This window comes from Quercus robur, chromosome 7, assembly GCF_932294415.1.
Source record: "Quercus robur chromosome 7, dhQueRobu3.1, whole genome shotgun sequence".
Lineage (NCBI taxonomy): Eukaryota > Viridiplantae > Streptophyta > Magnoliopsida > Fagales > Fagaceae > Quercus > Quercus robur.
The window spans coordinates 5,199,211-5,215,948 of record NC_065540.1 but is presented as its reverse complement, the minus strand read 5'-3'; the positions used below and the strand labels follow the sequence as shown (position 1 = coordinate 5,215,948).

Here is a 16,738-nt window from a genome sequence, read left to right as displayed (position 1 = left end):
TCTTGTCTCATGTTTTCACCCATATTACTGTTGTATAATTTTGTTTTGTTTTTTAATTTTTTTAATTCACTATTCATATAATTTTATTCTAGAAATATTACAAATTTTACTTCATTAATCTTATAAAATGACGTATTACTATCACAAAAAATCAATTATATTTATTTATTATTTTGTCTAGTGATACTAATCACGTCCTTACTACATCAATTTGTTAGCTTTTTGTAATAAATTTGTAGCAATTTTAGTATTTTTTTTTTAAAACCTCCATTCTATATCTTGACTTTTTCAATGTTTTAAACTCTGCTTTTATTATAAACCCAAATTTGTTTACAGTTGTTTAATTATTTTTTATTATTATCAATTAATATTTTTAAATTAATTTTAATTTTAATATCAACTTTTAATGTTGGACCCTAGATTGAAATCCTAATTAACTTTACCTCTTGCCACTGGCCCACAGCTATAGACTGGGCAGCACCATTAATGGTACTACACACGAAGTTCGTTCAATTTCCCTTAACCCTAAATCACGAATTCCCACTTCCATTCCAACCTTAATAAATAAATCAAGCAAGTGGGTTGTATCTTTTTCCTAACATTATTTAAGGGCCTTTAGGTAAAGGAGATTGAATAATGTTATTTGTATTTTTTTTAAATATATATCAATAAAAAATATATAAAAATACATATAATATTATTTAAAAATTAAAAATATATTACTAAAATACTCTACTAAACGAAACCTTAAACTAAGAAGCAATAATTCAAATGAAACCAAAATGCAGAGAAGATGCCATTAGCCATGGCCCATGTGACTTTGTAAGAGGAAAAAGCCAAAGTGTGAACTGGCGACATCTTTTTCAACATGTATGACTATTGAAGACCATCTCAAAAGACTCAAATGGTGAAAGAAGCACATGGGCTATCATCTTAACTATCATCTCAAAAGACTCAAATGGTGAACGAAGCACATGGGCTGTCATCTTTTTCCTAATAAATAAATGTAAAAATGCGAAGCAATAATCTAAAAAAAGCTGTGTGAGTACTGTGACAATAATAATTTAAAAAACAGACAAAAAGTGAAAGTCATAAAAGCAGAAAAGCGATTTGCATTTTAAAATCATAAAAGTGAAAAAAGTGAGAATCATTCTACCGTTCGTCCGTCCAGAGGAAAGCGCGAGGAAAAAGCCAAAGTGAAAACAAAAGAAAAAGAAAGTGGCCGACAAGGACTACTTTTTCAAGTCCGTAAAAGTTTACTAAGTTCTGTAATAACTTATTTTGTTTTTTTTAGAAATTTTTTTGTTAAAAATGTATTAAAATATATAGGTATTTTGAAAATGTGAAAAAAAAATTAAAAATTGTATATAAAAATTAAAAAAAGGTAAAAATTTAGCTTATAACTTATCACATAAAAAAATTAAAAAAAAAAAGAAAAAAAAAACTGCACTTTTGGAAATACCATTATGGTTCTTTTCACATATGATAAGCTCCCAAATACGTAAAAGACATGTATTGGACTTTATCTCATGTGTGCAAGTTGATATTTGGGTTCCCTCCTACTTCTCTACATATATCATTGTTGCTGTTTTAGTCTTCGCACATCACAATCCTTCTATTGTTTCCAAATACTTCCAGCTTATTTCTGGCTTATCAGAGCACCAAACCAAAGATGGCTGAGACTATCCTTAGTGTTGTTGCTGAGGAAATAATAGGCAAGCTGATTTCAGTTGCTACTGAGCAGATCAGCCTTGCTTGGGGTTTCGAGGGGGAGTTGACAAAACTTCGTTACTCATTAACCACGATTCAAGCTGTGCTGGCTGATGCGGAGAGAAGGCAAGTGAGCGATGAGGTGGTGAGGCTTTGGCTGCGGAGGCTTAAAGATGTTGCTTATGATGCTGATGACGTGCTGGACGAGTTTGCTTACGAGATTCTCCGGCGAAAGGTAGAGATCCGAAACCAAATGAAGAGAAAGGTATGCTTCTTCTTTTCATTCTCAAACCCCATTGCTTTCCGTCTCAAGATGTCCAACAAGATACAGACCATTCAGGAATCGCTAAAAGAGATTAATGATAAAGCAAATTCATATGGATTTGTTGGTGCGAGTCCAAAGCTAGAGGTTATCCCAAACCCAAAGACAGACTCCTTTCTTGATCATTCAGAAGTTGTAGGAAGGGGAGACCGTGTCTCAGAAATAGTTGACTTGCTAACTGGGGCAACCAAAGAACAACTCTCTGTCATTTCTATAGTAGGAATGGCAGGTCTAGGAAAGACAACTTTAGCAAAACAAGTGTACAACGATGAGCGAGTAAAGAGATATTTTGATTGGACAATATGGGTATGTGTCTCCGAAAATTTTGATGATCAAAGGATCTTGAGAGAGATTCTTGAGCTCGTTAACCCTACCCTAAATAAATTAGAAAATAAGGATGCGATTCTTGTACGCCTTCAAAAAGAGTTGCAAGGAAAAAAATATCTTCTCATACTTGATGATGTATGGAACGAAGATCCAACAAAATGGGATACTTTGAGGAGATGTCTGTTAGGAATTAATTCAAATATGGGAAACATTATTATTGTAACAACCCGTAAAGACAACGTGGCTAAAATTATGGAGACACTTCCTCGATATGATTTAGAAAAACTATCCGATGATGAATGTTGGTCTATAATCATGAAAAAAGTATCTTGTAATGAAATAACTCTAGATTTGGAGGTTATTGGAAGGGAGATTGCTAAAAAATGTGGTGGGGTTCCATTAATTGCGAGAGTTTTAGGAGGGACTATGTCTTGTAAGAAGGAGAAAAGTGAATGGTTGGCCATTCAAAACAGTAAAGTTTGGAATTCTCCACTTGACAACTATGGAATCTTACCAGTACTAAAATTAAGCTTTGATCGTCTTTATCCACCATCTCTAAAAAGTTGTTTCACATATTGTGCAATTTTTCCTAAAGATTATGAAATGAAAAAGGAAGAATTAATTCAACATTGGATGGCTGAAGGGTTCCTTCAATTGTCTCCAGGAAGATCAGTAATGGAGGATATTGGTAATGAGTATTTTAATATTTTGTTGGCAAATTCCTTATTCCAAGATATAAAAAGGGATGGTTATGGTGATATTGTTAGCTGCAAGATGCATGATTGTGTACACGATCTTGCTCTCTCAATTTCAGAAGGGGAAACCTTGCATTTAGATGGCAATTTGGGGGATGTGTCTTATATTCGACGTTTATCTCTTATATCCGATGGCCAAACAACACCAACAATCTCATTATCTAGAGAAGGCATGGGTAGGTTGCGCACATTTTTTTCGTTGCATGCTAATCTTGGTGACAAGTTACTAAACTTAAAATGTGTACGTAGTCTAACTTTATTTGGGAGATGTATAGTAGAGTTGCCCAAGTCAATCGATAGGCTAAGACAATTGAGGCTTCTCAGCATTACAGATACCCTTGTCGAAAAGTTACCCAAATCTCTCACAAAACTCTATAACTTGCAAACTCTAATACTCAAGGTTTGCTTTTTTCTCGAAGAGCTTCCAAAAGACCTACAAAATTTGATTAGTTTGAGACATATTGATATTGGTCATCGAAGCATAAAACAATTGCCGATCAATATGAGGCAATTGACTTGCCTTCAAACATTGCCTTTTTTTGTCGTTGGTCAAGACACTGGTGTTCGAATTGAAGAAATGGGATACTTAAGCCAACTTAGAGGAAAGTTAAGTATCTACAATCTAGAGCACGTGAGAGACAAAGAAGAAGCCAAAAGTGCAAAATTATCGGAAAAGAAAGGACTAAACCAGTTGGGATTCAATTGGAATAGTGAAAGAGAAGGCACCATTAACGATGAAGATGTATTGGAAGGCCTTCAGCCTCACCCATGTTTGAAAAGCTTAAAGATAAAAAACTTCCAGGGTGAGAAGTTCCCATCATGGATATTGGCGCGCAATAACAGTAGTGGTGGTATGTCACTCTTGGACCATTTGTTGGAAATCTTCTTAAAAAATTGTAACAAGTGTGAAAAAATTCCTACACTTGGGCATTTATCTCATCTCAAGGTTCTTAAAATAAAGGGAATGAATAATGTGACATGTATAGGAACAGAGTTTTACGGCAATTATAGTGGTGAGGGATCGGGTAATAGTAGAAAAGCAATGTTCCCGGCTTTGGAAAAACTTGTTTTGGGGGACATGCCCAATCTAGTGGAATGGAAGGATGCGATGGAGCCAACAACAACAAGAACAACAGGAATGGTGTTTCCTTCCCTCAAAGAATTGGAAATTGAAAATTGTGGCCAGCTCATAAGTGCTCCATGTCATTTTCCAGCTCTCGAGCAACTAAAGATTGAGAACACCAAAAGCATTGCATTCAAAAACATTTGTAGTAATCTTAGTACACTTACGAACCTTTCCATAGGGAGAGTATCAGAACTTTCTTGTTTGTCAGAGCAGCTATTGCAAAATAATGCGAGTCTCATGGATCTTAGTATATGGAGTTGTGCTGATTTGGAGTCCATCTCGCCACATGAGGATGTGTGGGCCTTCTGCACCTCTCTCCGATCAATTCAATTACGTGGCTGTGAGAAATTGAGTTATTTAGCGGACACGCTGCACACCCTTCAATCTCTCGAGACGCTAGAAGTATACTCGTGTCCTAATTTGAGGTCTTTTCCAAGTATACAAGGTTTGGCGTCCCTTCAATCATTGCGGATATACAGTTGTGGTGTTGAAGATCTATCGACTGGGCTGCAATCATGTACATCTCTATCATACTTGAAGATCTGCTCATGTCCTCATTTGATATCAATTCCAGATCTAGGAGAATGCTTAAAGACTTTGGATATTGGTGGGTTTTGTGAGGAGCTGGATGCTTTCCCCAGTCTCAATCCCATCCAACACTCGCGCGCCTCCCTTGAAGATCTATCCTTGGGTGGATGGGACAAACTCAACTCTCTTCCGGACGAAATCAAATACTTCACTGCTCTTAAATATCTGCTGATATATGGATTTGGTGGAATGAAAGCTTTGCCCGAGTGGTTGGGCAACCTTTCTTCACTTCAAATTCTGTCTCTTAATGACAACAAGAAATTGATGGAAATGCCGACAGTGCAAGCCATGCGACGCCTCACCAATTTAAAAAAACTGGACATTTTTATTTGCCCCGAATTAAAAGAAAGATGTGCAAAGGGGAGTGGCACAGAGTGGTCCAAAATTGCACATATTCCATATATCAAAATCGACGGTGAAGTTATTAAAGAGGAAGCTTTTTGAAGATGTTATAAAATTTTATTGAAAGAGATGTGCGGTAAGTTAGCTCATACCTCAAATCCTCTTCTCTTATTTTCTCTCGATCATATTCGCTATTCTCAATTTCCCCCAATTTCTTGCTTTCTTTCTTTAATTTTCTCAAAATACGTTTGCTGGATATGCAGGCACTACGAATGGCATAATTTCTGGTAACTTTATGGAATTTAAATCCACTCCCAAGCTAACGTACGGTCATAAACGCAGGTAATTGTATGGAATTTCTATCTATTTTATTTAAATCATCTTAGGATTATATTCTATTTCGTAACTAACCCTAATTTCTTACTTTCTCTCTTTATTTCCTTATATTAATTTGGCTATTTCTTATTTAATATATTGTGTTCAGCTGGAGGAAAAATCAATTAAAGCTAGCGGAAGTCCATAATTGCTGGTAAGTTTTCTATAACCTATCTTCCCTCTCACTTTTCTATAACCTAAAACAAAACAAATTGCAAAAATTGTTAATCCATAATTTTTTTTAGAATAAATATATTTTGGCATGATTAATGTTGGTACTGGGGTATTACTCATTTTGAGTAAACCTTTATGAAATTTAACATTTGAGATATCAAACTTTCAGGGGGTGTTTGGTAGAGGAGTTTGAGTAATATTGTTTGAGTGTTTTTGATACATGTGTGGATGAAAAAGTGTTGGAAAAGTGTGTAATGTTGTTTAAAATGCTCAAAGTCACAACCAACCTCTTTTTTTTTTTTTTTTTTTTTTTCATCTGTTTTTGATATATAACATTGATAACATGTTTCCACTACTCTTTTTGTAATTCTATTATGGGGAATATTTAGCTTTTCCATATTGAAAATTTCAAATCCAACTAATTAAACAAAGAATTATAGATTTTAAGATCATATAAAGTGTATGATTTTATCAAGTCAAAAGAATAAATAATTACGATGTTTTTTTGCTTGATTTGAGAGTGATACTTGCATTTGGATTTTTCTTTATATAAAATTTTCCCAATTTTTATTTTCTGAAGGCTTGAGTGGATGGTTCTTGACTTTGGTTCCAAATGTTGAAAAACTTGTGTGAATTTATATACTGTGGAGATTCGATTAGAGATTTACCTCAAGAAAACAAACTCCCCAAATTTTCTAAATATTAATACCTGGTAACATATGATTTATAACGGAGTACTCATGAATCTTTTGTGTCTGCCTGGTTCTCTGCTGCTGCCCTGTTTCTCATATTGGATAGTTATTAAGAATGATCATTGCATAGCATGATTCTATGTTCATAGCAAAACATCTTGTAGCAGTGTGGAATTAAAACTATGTTATTGATGGCCCTAATATTCTGCTCTAATAGGAAACGAAGGTTCTATTCAAGAGCTGAAAATTGTAATTATGATTACAAAAAGCTAATACATCTGCACAAACACAATGTTTCACCATATTGCGGAAACTGCAAAGTTTTTATCGACCTAAGGAAGGATGTGCCAAGGGAAATGACTAGGTGGTCCAAGATTGTCCATATTTAATACAAATTGAAAGGCAAAGCCCCTAGTAAGTCATCAAGAACAGGCTTTCTTGGCTTTTTCTTCTTTGGTTTGTTTTCTTTCAGTATCAAATACCCAACTTATTCGTAAATGATCTGCTTGTGTTCAGCTTCACGAATAATTAATTGTGTTCAGCTGGATGTGTAGGCACTAGGAATGGCATATCTATTGTGTTCACATGAAGGAAGACTTAATTAATCTTATGGAATTTCAGTCCACTCCCAAGCTAACAGAAATTCATCAGTGCTGGTATTTTTTCTCAAATCTTCTCTTCACTTCTAACATATAAAGTACCAAATCAATCAAATAAATTTATTGTTCTTGCCAAAATGTGTGTTTTTGATATCTGCAGCATGACATTCGAAAACAATTGCAGTAATCATACCACACTCTGTCAGAATTTGATTCTTGCCAAAGTGGTTTTTGCAAAATAATGCAAGTCTCATGCCTATGAAGATAGTGTTTTGTGAGGATTTGGTGTCCCTCTCGGCACATCAGGATGTATGGGCCTTCTAAACCTCTATCCAATCACTCTCTATATTTAACTGTAAGAAATTGAATTATTATTGATGGCCAATATTCTGCTCTAACTGAAAAAGGAAGGTTCTATTATCCTCTCTTCCCTCTCTTTTTCCCCCCACAATATTTACTCAATTGTTACATAGCAAAGGAAAAGAAAAATTTGTTAATACAATTTTTTTTTTTTTAATGAAATTATTTTGGCATAATTTATGTTGATCTGAGTTGTCACTCAAGTGGGGCAACCCTCCATGATCTCATTGTGACGGTATTCCAATCATGCAAAATTACCATTTAGGCATAGAGGTATCTAACTTGCCAAGCCACGATCAACCTTTTCTTCTTTTTTATTGTGCTATTTAATATTGATAACATGTTTCCACTACACATATATTATTTTTTCTGACCATTTGATTATTGGCAATTAATGGGATTTTTTAGGGTAAATTTTGTTGGTGCTGTGTTTGAAGAAATTCAGAAAATTGGTGTTGGTGTAGTGGTATGGGATGAGCATAGGCTGTTCATTGGAGCTTTAAGCTCACTGGAAGATATGGGTACAGATGCTGAGGAGGCTGAAGTTATGGCTGTCATGTGAGCGACTGAATTTGCTGCTACAGTATGCCCTTTTGGAGTAATTATAGAAGGTGGCTCGTTACAGAGATTTTAAGCTCTCAATTCTGCATAACCAAATCTCTCAAAAATTGAACATCTCTTGGACTTGGTTAAACAGAATGGACTTTTTTCAGGGAGATCTCTTTCTCTCATGTCAGTAGGACTGGTAATGGGTTGCACATGTATTAGCTTGAAATGCTAGATCCTTATGCATGGCTAGATCTGATTGTAAATATGCTTTCAGCTAGAAGAGGCTCCTGTGTTTTTGCAAAAAAGCCTCTCTAAAGATGTTTTTCTTTTAGCTAGTTGATGAAATGTTTTTCAGCTTTCCATTAATAAAAAAAAATGATGAGAGAATTTGATATTTTAAGAGCTTATACAGTGAGTATTGGACTTTGTCAAGAAAAACGAAAAAAAACTATTAGTCTTTCGCTTGATTCTACTGTGATAGTTGCATTTGGAAATTTCTTCGCCTAAAATTTTCCCCTTTTCCTTTTTTTGATGGCTTGAGTGGATCATTCTTCACTTTGGGTTTGAATTTTGGAAAACTTTTACGGCTTTATGCTCTTTTATACAGAGGAAATATGATTGGAGATTTACCTCAAGAAATTGAATTCGCCATACCTTTTGGATATTAATACCTGCCCACATACAATTTGTAATTCATGAACGATGAATCTTTTGTGTTTGCCTGGTTCTGTTCTGTTGATTTTTTTTTTTTCATTTTAGATAATAATTCAAAATCATCATTGCATAGCATGATGCTTTGTACATTGTTGAAATGTCTCTTAAAAAGTTAATTTGTTGTAATGTTCTCCAATTCTTTCACTATCCAATTACCACTTCTAAACACAGCATCAATCTGTTGATTTTCAATTTTCAGGATGCTTGAGTGATTTAAAAAATGCAGTAGTGAACAGCTAGCTGAAAACATTGGGGAGCATGAGAAGTCCACTAATGATTGCAAAAAGCCCAGGCATTTGTAGTTCTGCACCCATACTTATCATTGGAAACATCAAGAGTGGTTCGGTGCTAGAAGATTGGCTCTGGTCCAAGAATCACCATTGAGGGAATTTAAAGTTGATTCCAATGCAATTGTTTCATTAAAATTTGTGAGTTCTCAATTTCATATTTAATTTCTCTCTTCAACAAAACCTATTAAGTTTCCTTCCTTTTTATTTTCAACTTTCAATTTTCTATACTATTTACTTAACTAGTTCATATAATATTTACAGATGCTAGTTATCATTGATTTTCCAATTGGAGGTGTACCTCAGCTCAGGATGGTCCAAGATTGCCCCTGTTCCAAATATGTTGATAAACTACTGGTTACTATTCTAAGCTCAAAATAGTCTAAAATTGGTATTCTCTCAAATATCCTTTTGTCTAATGTTTTGCTTTAAAATAGACCAATTGTTCTTTATTTCCTCACTTACCAAATTTCTTATCCTCTTATCTTTCCTGATTCCTATAAATTTTTGTTTCAAAACTGTCCATGATGAAGACCATCTTTGAGATTCTAATCAAATTGAATAAGACCCTGATTGCAATTTTTCTTTTTCTTTTTTCTCTTTTTTTTTTGGGGTTGGGGGGGGGGGGGGGGTGGATCAAATTCTAATACCGGATAAGCCATGTTACCATTAATTAAGATTACTTCAAGAATGCATTGAAATTAGGTTGATTAATTTTATTATCTTTGAGTTTTCTTTATTTTTAAGTTTTTTTTCTTAGAAATTTCTGTATTTTTGGTCAACCAAAGCCATGTTATATATGTATTTGCAAGTGTTGATCAGTGTACTATACTTGGAAACACTACCGGTAAGTTAGGTGAGGCAGAGGTTAACCAGTGCTTTCACAATCATTGCTTCCATCTTCTGTCTAGAATACAGATTCCTGACAATTCTTCCACCTTCCATATCAAAAGTAGATTTGTTATGTTTTCCTAACTTGAAGCCTCTGTGCCTGTGACTTCAACACTTTACTGGATTATGGGGTAGACATCTATAGTTGTCCGTATTACTTGTTAATTTTATCCAAAATCACTTGTAGTCTTGTACATAATTCTGTAAGAACGTATTAAAATAGTATCTCAAATTAAGGTTTTCCATCCATAATGGTGTTCTCTTCTTGTAAGCTTTGTATTATTGACTTCCCCAACAGGTGACCTCTATACTCAATGGTCTAGATTGTGCAAATGTTCAGCAGACAGTTCCTAATCGCTTGCATATAAGGTAATGGGTATATCTCTATAAACTAAAACCAATTAGTTAGTATTTGATAATGTAAGTACAATTTGCTTTAGAATTTGGTTTAAATAAGATTTTGATGGCTGCTTCCATGATTTAAAAAAAAAGGAAAGATGCAGCACATTCTCTAAGCATGTGATAGATGACAACTTTCTTGTTTCTTTTGACACAGCAGGTAGAGAACTTACCCCTAAGTAGTTGGATAAATGCATACTATTACACATACAAAACACACAAACATACGTACGTATGTATATGCAATAGCACACACATATAAAACAAATGGATAAGTTTTGATTCTCGTCAATGAGTTTGATGCCTTCCTTTTCTTTTTCTTCAAAAAAAAAAATTATGAGTTTGATGTCATTGGTTATTGAGGATGCTAACAGAAAACAACTGACCTCTATTTAGGATGGATGTTCAAGAAACTGACCTCTATTTAGGTCTTCCCAAGATTGTTTGAGGACACCTTTGAGTCAATCAATCACACTTATTCTTCACTCCTAATTTCTTTGTTCCAATATTCAGTTTTCTAGAGTCTTTTCCTTTTTCAAATTTTTTCTTATTCTATCATAAAAATTAATATTCTAATCTGTTATAGGCAGCCAACTCCAAAATTTTTGGGACTAAGGCATGATTGTTGTTGTTGTTGTATATGTTATAGGCACTTGACACAATATATCTATTGTTTCTGGCTAGAGGAATAATTGATTATAATCAGAAGCTGACAGAATCTGTTTAAAGTTGGTAAGTTCTCTAAAATATTCTCCTCTTTTCCTCTCTTTATTCTCTTTCTTATACTCAACCAGTATATTGTTTATGCAGGTATTCTCTCGTCAACTACTATCAACTTTTCCTGTAAGTTCTCTTTTCTTATGCAGTTGTCATCCTTCATATTTCTTGAAATGATTTTGCATGATTAAGGTTTAGAGAATATTTATCTATTAGTTAGCTGGAGTAAGAACTTACGAAATCTAATATTGCTTATAGTTATATTCCAGCATTTTAGATCATAAATTATAAGCTACCAAATTTAAGTTCCTCTGTTTTTTCTCTCTAAAAATCAATAAACTTTTTTTTTTTTAATTTTTAATAAGTAACAAAAAAATCAATAAACTTTTACCAATTGAACATTTAAAATATAGCTTATAAAATCCATAATTTGAGATTTTAAAATATTTCTTCATGTAAATAGAGCTTCAAATTTTGGCAACCAATGTGCACTGATTTGATTGTTAATTTTTAGTTGTTCTTTCTCATTTTCATTTCGATATGCATGCATAAACGTTTTGGTGACTTCCAATAAATTTTCCAAAAAAATTGCTTATTAATCATGGTCACACCCCTTAGTTGCCATAAGCTCTCCTAAATTTTTCATAATGTCGTGGATGATGTGTTTTGTATTTTTCCTTGAATTTAAAAACATTCAGAGCCATTGCTGTTGTAGTATAAGGCCTTGGTACGTTTAAAGTGTGCTAAACATCTTTTTAGCTGTTTTGAAATTTAAATAAGTTTTATATTTTATAGGAGCCCTCATATTTTCCCAACAAAAGAAAAAGGAAAATTCTTTTCAAGTGCTGCACACATACTTATAATTTCAAGAAGCTGATCTGCGTCCTTACAATGACTTATCAAATTGCATATGCTGCTGATTGTTTTTTTCCCTCATATGTAAGGACAAGCCAATGGAAACAGTTCCCAGTGTTCCTGGATTGCTCATATTCAAAAGATAGGGATATCATATTATAGAAAGCAAGTGATAAGTCCCTCCAAACTTGAAGTCTAACTCTCTTCTGTTTTCTTTTTTCTTTAAAATCAAATACCAAATATATATACGTTTATTATAACTGATCTTGAATGTCTTTGCTAATATAATCATTGTCACTAAGTCATTAATGTAGGGCATAATGTCTCCGTAGGACTATTCTATTTTTACATTTCAACTGGGAGAAGAGCTGAAATTCATTGGTGTGGGCAACATGTTCAGGTAATTCTTGTTGCTAAGATTTTTTTCTCTTCAACTTGGCATAATGCATGAGACACTCAGTTTTTTTAATAATTCTTTACACTTATCTTTTCTTCATTATCCTAAAATAAATAATAAGAATACAAGGATATGACTGGAATTTTATAAATCTTATACAATTGAAAGGGATTCAAGCAAACTAAGGTTTTTGTCCTTCTCAATAGTTTTCCTAATAATTGCTTCTTTTTTTCTTTTCTTTTTTTATCATAGATCTACCTTTAGAATTGCTGTCCAAGGTCCTCGTATTACATTTATAGAAAGTAGCTCATTGCTAAAAATTGTACATATACAAATATAGAAATGGTATTGGTGATGATCCAACAACTATATTGTAATTGGAGCTCTGTTTTGTAAACCATGACGCATCATGAACCCTTACACAACACTTTAGTTTCTTACCAACAACAAACAATTAGAATATCTCATATGGGAGAAAATATTTTGTGATATAAAAGGAAAAGTATAAGAATCAGTCTTCTTGCTAGTCAATGACATGTGATTGTGATAAATAGGCTATCATGTCAATGGGTTTAATCTTAAGTCTTTGCTTCATCTATATGGTAACTGGGGACCTTTTCATTTCTACATAAGTTATACATTTGCAGGAAGCTACAGAATCTAACTATGGTGGAAGTGGGACATTTGAAAAATGCTAATTACACTCTAGCACAATTTAGAACCCGTAACCATTTTATTGGCTTAATCACTTTTAGTCTAAAACTAACAATTAGTCAAATGTATGATTAACCAAATTATATAGCAAGCACAAAGCAATTGATAGCTAAAGCAAGTAAATAGCAATATAGAAATGCAGAAAATAAATGCAAAGTGAAAGCTAAACACAAAGAAGTATTTAGAAAGATGAAAATCTAAGCCTTTTGGTGGAAAAACCTCTCCCTCGACCACACTGTCGGAAAATCTCCACTAGTTAAATCGTTGCAATACAATAAAATTTATGAACCCTCCAAGTCCATATCCCTAATGTACTTGAGCCCTCCAAGCTCTAGATAGCAACCGACTCCCTTGAGTTCTTTCTTCAAACTAGCTTGTTGGATATAGCGGTGGTAGAGCCACGTTGGGACCGAAGGGAGCCATGGCCCCCCAAAAGTTTTGGAAAAAAATTTGTAGATGTATATACATTTTGGAGTTATGCTAACCAATTTGAAATTTTTTTTAAGGAACTCTTATCATTTTGGCCCCCCATACCCAAATAATATATATATATGAAAGAAAGTCTAAAATTACATATAAATTTTATTTAAATAGGATACAATCCAATTAGTGATAAATATATATGTCAAAAAATTGACATTTTTTTAGCATTTTAAGATGAACACATAATTATTTTAACAAATATCTCACCAAATAAAAGGGAAAAAATTCTAATTTTCATCCTAACACTTCTAGGCTTACTTGCCCACAACAACAGAAAGATTGAAGATCAGAGGCTTTGATTCGCCACACCAACACATAGTTGCAAACATTTTGCTCATCATTTAACAGGATACAGGTGACTCTCTCTTGCTCTCTTTGTTTGAACTATCTCTCTCTGTGGCGTCTCAACTCTCATTCTCTCAAGTGCTCCATCTGCCTTCTTCTTTTTCTTTCTGTTCTGTTTTTCTCTCTTCTAGGCTCTAGTTTCCATCATTTACAATGTAACAAATCTTCTGTGTGAATAATAATTGCAGACAACAGACTATACAACCACGTGTCTCAGTGTAGGATTAAAATCTTCTGTAGAATCTCTACAAAAGCAAGTGGGTAGGTTGTAGCTGTGTTGGCCCTATGTAGCATTCCCACAATTCCACTTTCCCAGGTACTTTTTCTTTCATCTTCTTATAATTTGACTTTTCTTTATCATAAATTTATTGGCTATTAAAATAATCAATATATCATATAACATTATATGTACCAATTAAAATATAATACTATTTATCATTGATTATTAAGTAGTATGTGCATTACCATTTTTAATTTTATATGTAGTATGGATGTAATTAATTTGACAGTGCTTAATTTTTCTCTTTGTTTCTTGATTGTACTTCTTTTCCAGTTGAATGAAGTGAGTTTACCATTAAAAAATATTGATGTAATTAATATATACACAGAAAAAAAAAAAAATTTAGCTGTCTAAATTTATGTGTGACCCCCCAAAGATAAATTTCTGGCTCTGCCATTGGGATATACCACTGTTAAACCACCAACAGAAAGTCAACAATGATATTGGATTTGAGGTGACAGCCTAAGTTTCCAAACCTTCACTCATAGCTCACAAAGTCAGATGTGTATCAATGAGATGAATGGAATAAAATTTCTCTCACTAGGATGATAATGGTAAGAGAAATGGAGAAGATATGTTGAGAATGTTTTAGACTTACTCTTTGTAGATAAACAGCTGACTGTTGCTTGGTGCACCCCACTATGAAAAACATGCATTTACAGGCGTTTATGATGCCTTTTAATCTTCATGTGTAGGTATTCTTGCATGTCTGGATGGGTATATGAATATAGCAGTGGAGCAAAAAAAAAACCGTCAAAGGGCAGTTGAAAATTAACTATGAATATGCTTTCGTTTGAGAAACAATGGTAATTAAGCATTGTCTTGTTGTTTTACTATTATTATTCATCTCTCTTTTTTTGGTCCACCCCATAAATTTTTGGACAGACAATGATTGGGTTATCTATTCTGATGCAGTTCTCTACATTAATAAACATAGAGTACACTGGCAGACTAGGGTTACTTTTGAACTTTTATCAAGTCATGTAGATCATCTGCAGTCATACATTTGATGTAAAATATTGTGGATTTTGGAAATGAGGACTAGAAGAGCTTCTCCAATGAGGATTAGCAGAGCTACTCCAACTTGGACAAATGGAACTTTTGTTATCTATTATGTGCAAATGCAATGGAATGAGCTATCAAATGTTTGCTTTAAAGAGTGGTGCCTTATGGTTACTGTGATGAATTCATGGCCATCATTGTCTTAACGGTATATTCAATGATGATGATGATGACTACTTAACAGATAAATTTATATATTGAAGCTTGTTGCGTAACTTTTAGAGGCATCTTTTGTTTTGGTGGTGTTGTACCATAGTGAATTTGTTTTTAGATGGTTTTAATTTGCAAGAAACTACTTTAAATTGTACTTTGAATTTTTACTCAAATTGTACTTGAACCAAGAGAAGCATTATAGCTTGTTGCAAAAAAAGTAGTGAGATGATTTAGGCCCTGTTTTTTATTTTCAAATTTATTGTTCTCTAGCTTATCAAAAAAAAAATTTTTATTGTTCTCTATTTGGTTGAGGGGAAATGGTTTCAAAAATCACATTTGGTGTTACATTCAAGACTTGGGAAGAATGGTTTGAGAATGTTTAATCATAGGTGACTAACTAGCTCTTGGCTACTCCCCCTCCACCTATCCTTTGACCTAAAGCCAGTTGATGGGTAACTTTTTAGTTGCTTTTACTAATTTCCTGTTATATTAGCTGCTAACTTTGATGGTTAAATCTCATAGTCAACAGTTAAAAATTTATCAGGTAGAATATTTTTGTTTATGCTGATTAGTTGAAACAGGTCATTTTCACATAAGGAGAAAAATAAAAGTATCTTGGACTTATATTCATCTTCTACCAGGAAGTTACTTTCTTTGAAACAAACGGAAGTCTTAAAGGATATGTTTTGATTCATATTAAATTGTTAGAGAAGTATACAATTTATTTATTTTGGTGTTTGAATATTCTTTATCAAACCATAAGATTGTTACAAAGAATTTCTTAGTCTTACGAAGACTTAATCATTTTTTTAACTAAGGATGTTTTTATTATTTTAAAGATAAGCTTTCCTGTTAGGCAATCCGTGGTTTTGTTGCTATAGGGGCCAAAGCTAACTTAAAGCCAAGATGTTTGTCATGATCCTTCTTTTTTTCTTTTTTCTTTTTTTTTATAGAAGCAAGTTAAAATGTTTTAGGTGTTAAAGATTATTGTATACATGGACAATCTATGGATCATTGGCTGTACTAATCAAAATTCTCTTTACTCTATGCTCATCTATTTTCACATACATTGACTGTAAATAAATCAATAAATCGCATACTTATCTTATTCATTTATTAGTTAATGTGACGAGGGCCACCAGTTAAGGGCCTTGCAACCGTGTTATCATATAGCTAATGTTGTTAGTAGGGCTGTCCAGATTGATCCAAATACCCGACCCACCCGAAGAACTGACCGGATCCGACCTGAAGTCGGCCGACCCGACTACTCTGGCAAGTCGGTAGCAGGTCTTCACCACTAGTAATCGATTCCAGCGGGTTGGTTTTTGTTTTCCTCCCTTAAAACCCGAACCAACCGAAATATTTTTAGATTTCGGCCAAAATTTTCAAATCCCAGCCAAAATTTCTAGATTTTGATGTAAATTTTCCAAAATCCGACGAAGAAACCTAGATTCCGGCGATAGTTTTCCAGATTCCGGCGATATTTCCCTTAGATCCAATGAGATTTTGATCAAATTTGGCA

The 16,738-nt window shown here is 33.5% G+C and overlaps 1 protein-coding gene and 1 long non-coding RNA gene across 10 annotated transcripts in view; one reads left to right on the top strand and one right to left on the bottom strand.

The window, feature by feature from the left end:
• The first annotated feature begins 1,485 nt into the window (after positions 1 to 1,485).
• Positions 1,486 to 16,738, top strand: part of LOC126691875 (putative disease resistance protein RGA4) — a 48,827-nt gene continuing 33,574 nt past the window's right edge. Inside the window, exons 1-17 of one of the 9 annotated variants that reach the window (XM_050387187.1) lie at positions 1,488 to 5,306; positions 5,434 to 5,512; positions 5,655 to 5,699; positions 6,629 to 6,825; positions 6,966 to 7,067; positions 7,171 to 7,319; positions 7,779 to 9,061; positions 9,185 to 9,311; positions 10,110 to 10,180; positions 10,304 to 10,370; positions 10,860 to 10,942; positions 11,021 to 11,053; positions 12,115 to 12,182; positions 13,629 to 13,731; positions 13,910 to 14,037; positions 14,697 to 14,807; positions 14,917 to 15,454. In XM_050387187.1, the coding sequence (XP_050243144.1) occupies positions 1,673 to 5,272 (3,600 nt within the window). In that variant the 5' untranslated portion in view covers positions 1,488 to 1,672 and the 3' untranslated portion in view covers positions 5,273 to 5,306; positions 5,434 to 5,512; positions 5,655 to 5,699; ... (12 more) ...; positions 14,697 to 14,807; positions 14,917 to 15,454. Of the gene's footprint in view, positions 5,307 to 5,433; positions 5,513 to 5,654; positions 5,700 to 6,628; positions 6,826 to 6,965; positions 7,068 to 7,170; positions 7,320 to 7,778; positions 9,062 to 9,184; positions 9,312 to 10,109; positions 10,181 to 10,303; positions 10,371 to 10,859; positions 10,943 to 11,020; positions 11,054 to 12,114; positions 12,183 to 13,628; positions 13,732 to 13,909; positions 14,038 to 14,696; positions 14,808 to 14,916; positions 15,455 to 16,738 lie in introns of those variants that run through there. The other 8 variants (XM_050387191.1, XM_050387186.1, XM_050387190.1 and 5 more) reach the window with 8 other exon arrangements.
• On the bottom strand, positions 10,538 to 10,790 carry LOC126691887 (uncharacterized). Its single transcript, XR_007644858.1, has 2 exons — positions 10,629 to 10,790; positions 10,538 to 10,596 (listed from the first exon to the last, which is right to left on the bottom strand). It is a non-coding gene; the product is annotated as an uncharacterized LOC126691887 (long non-coding RNA).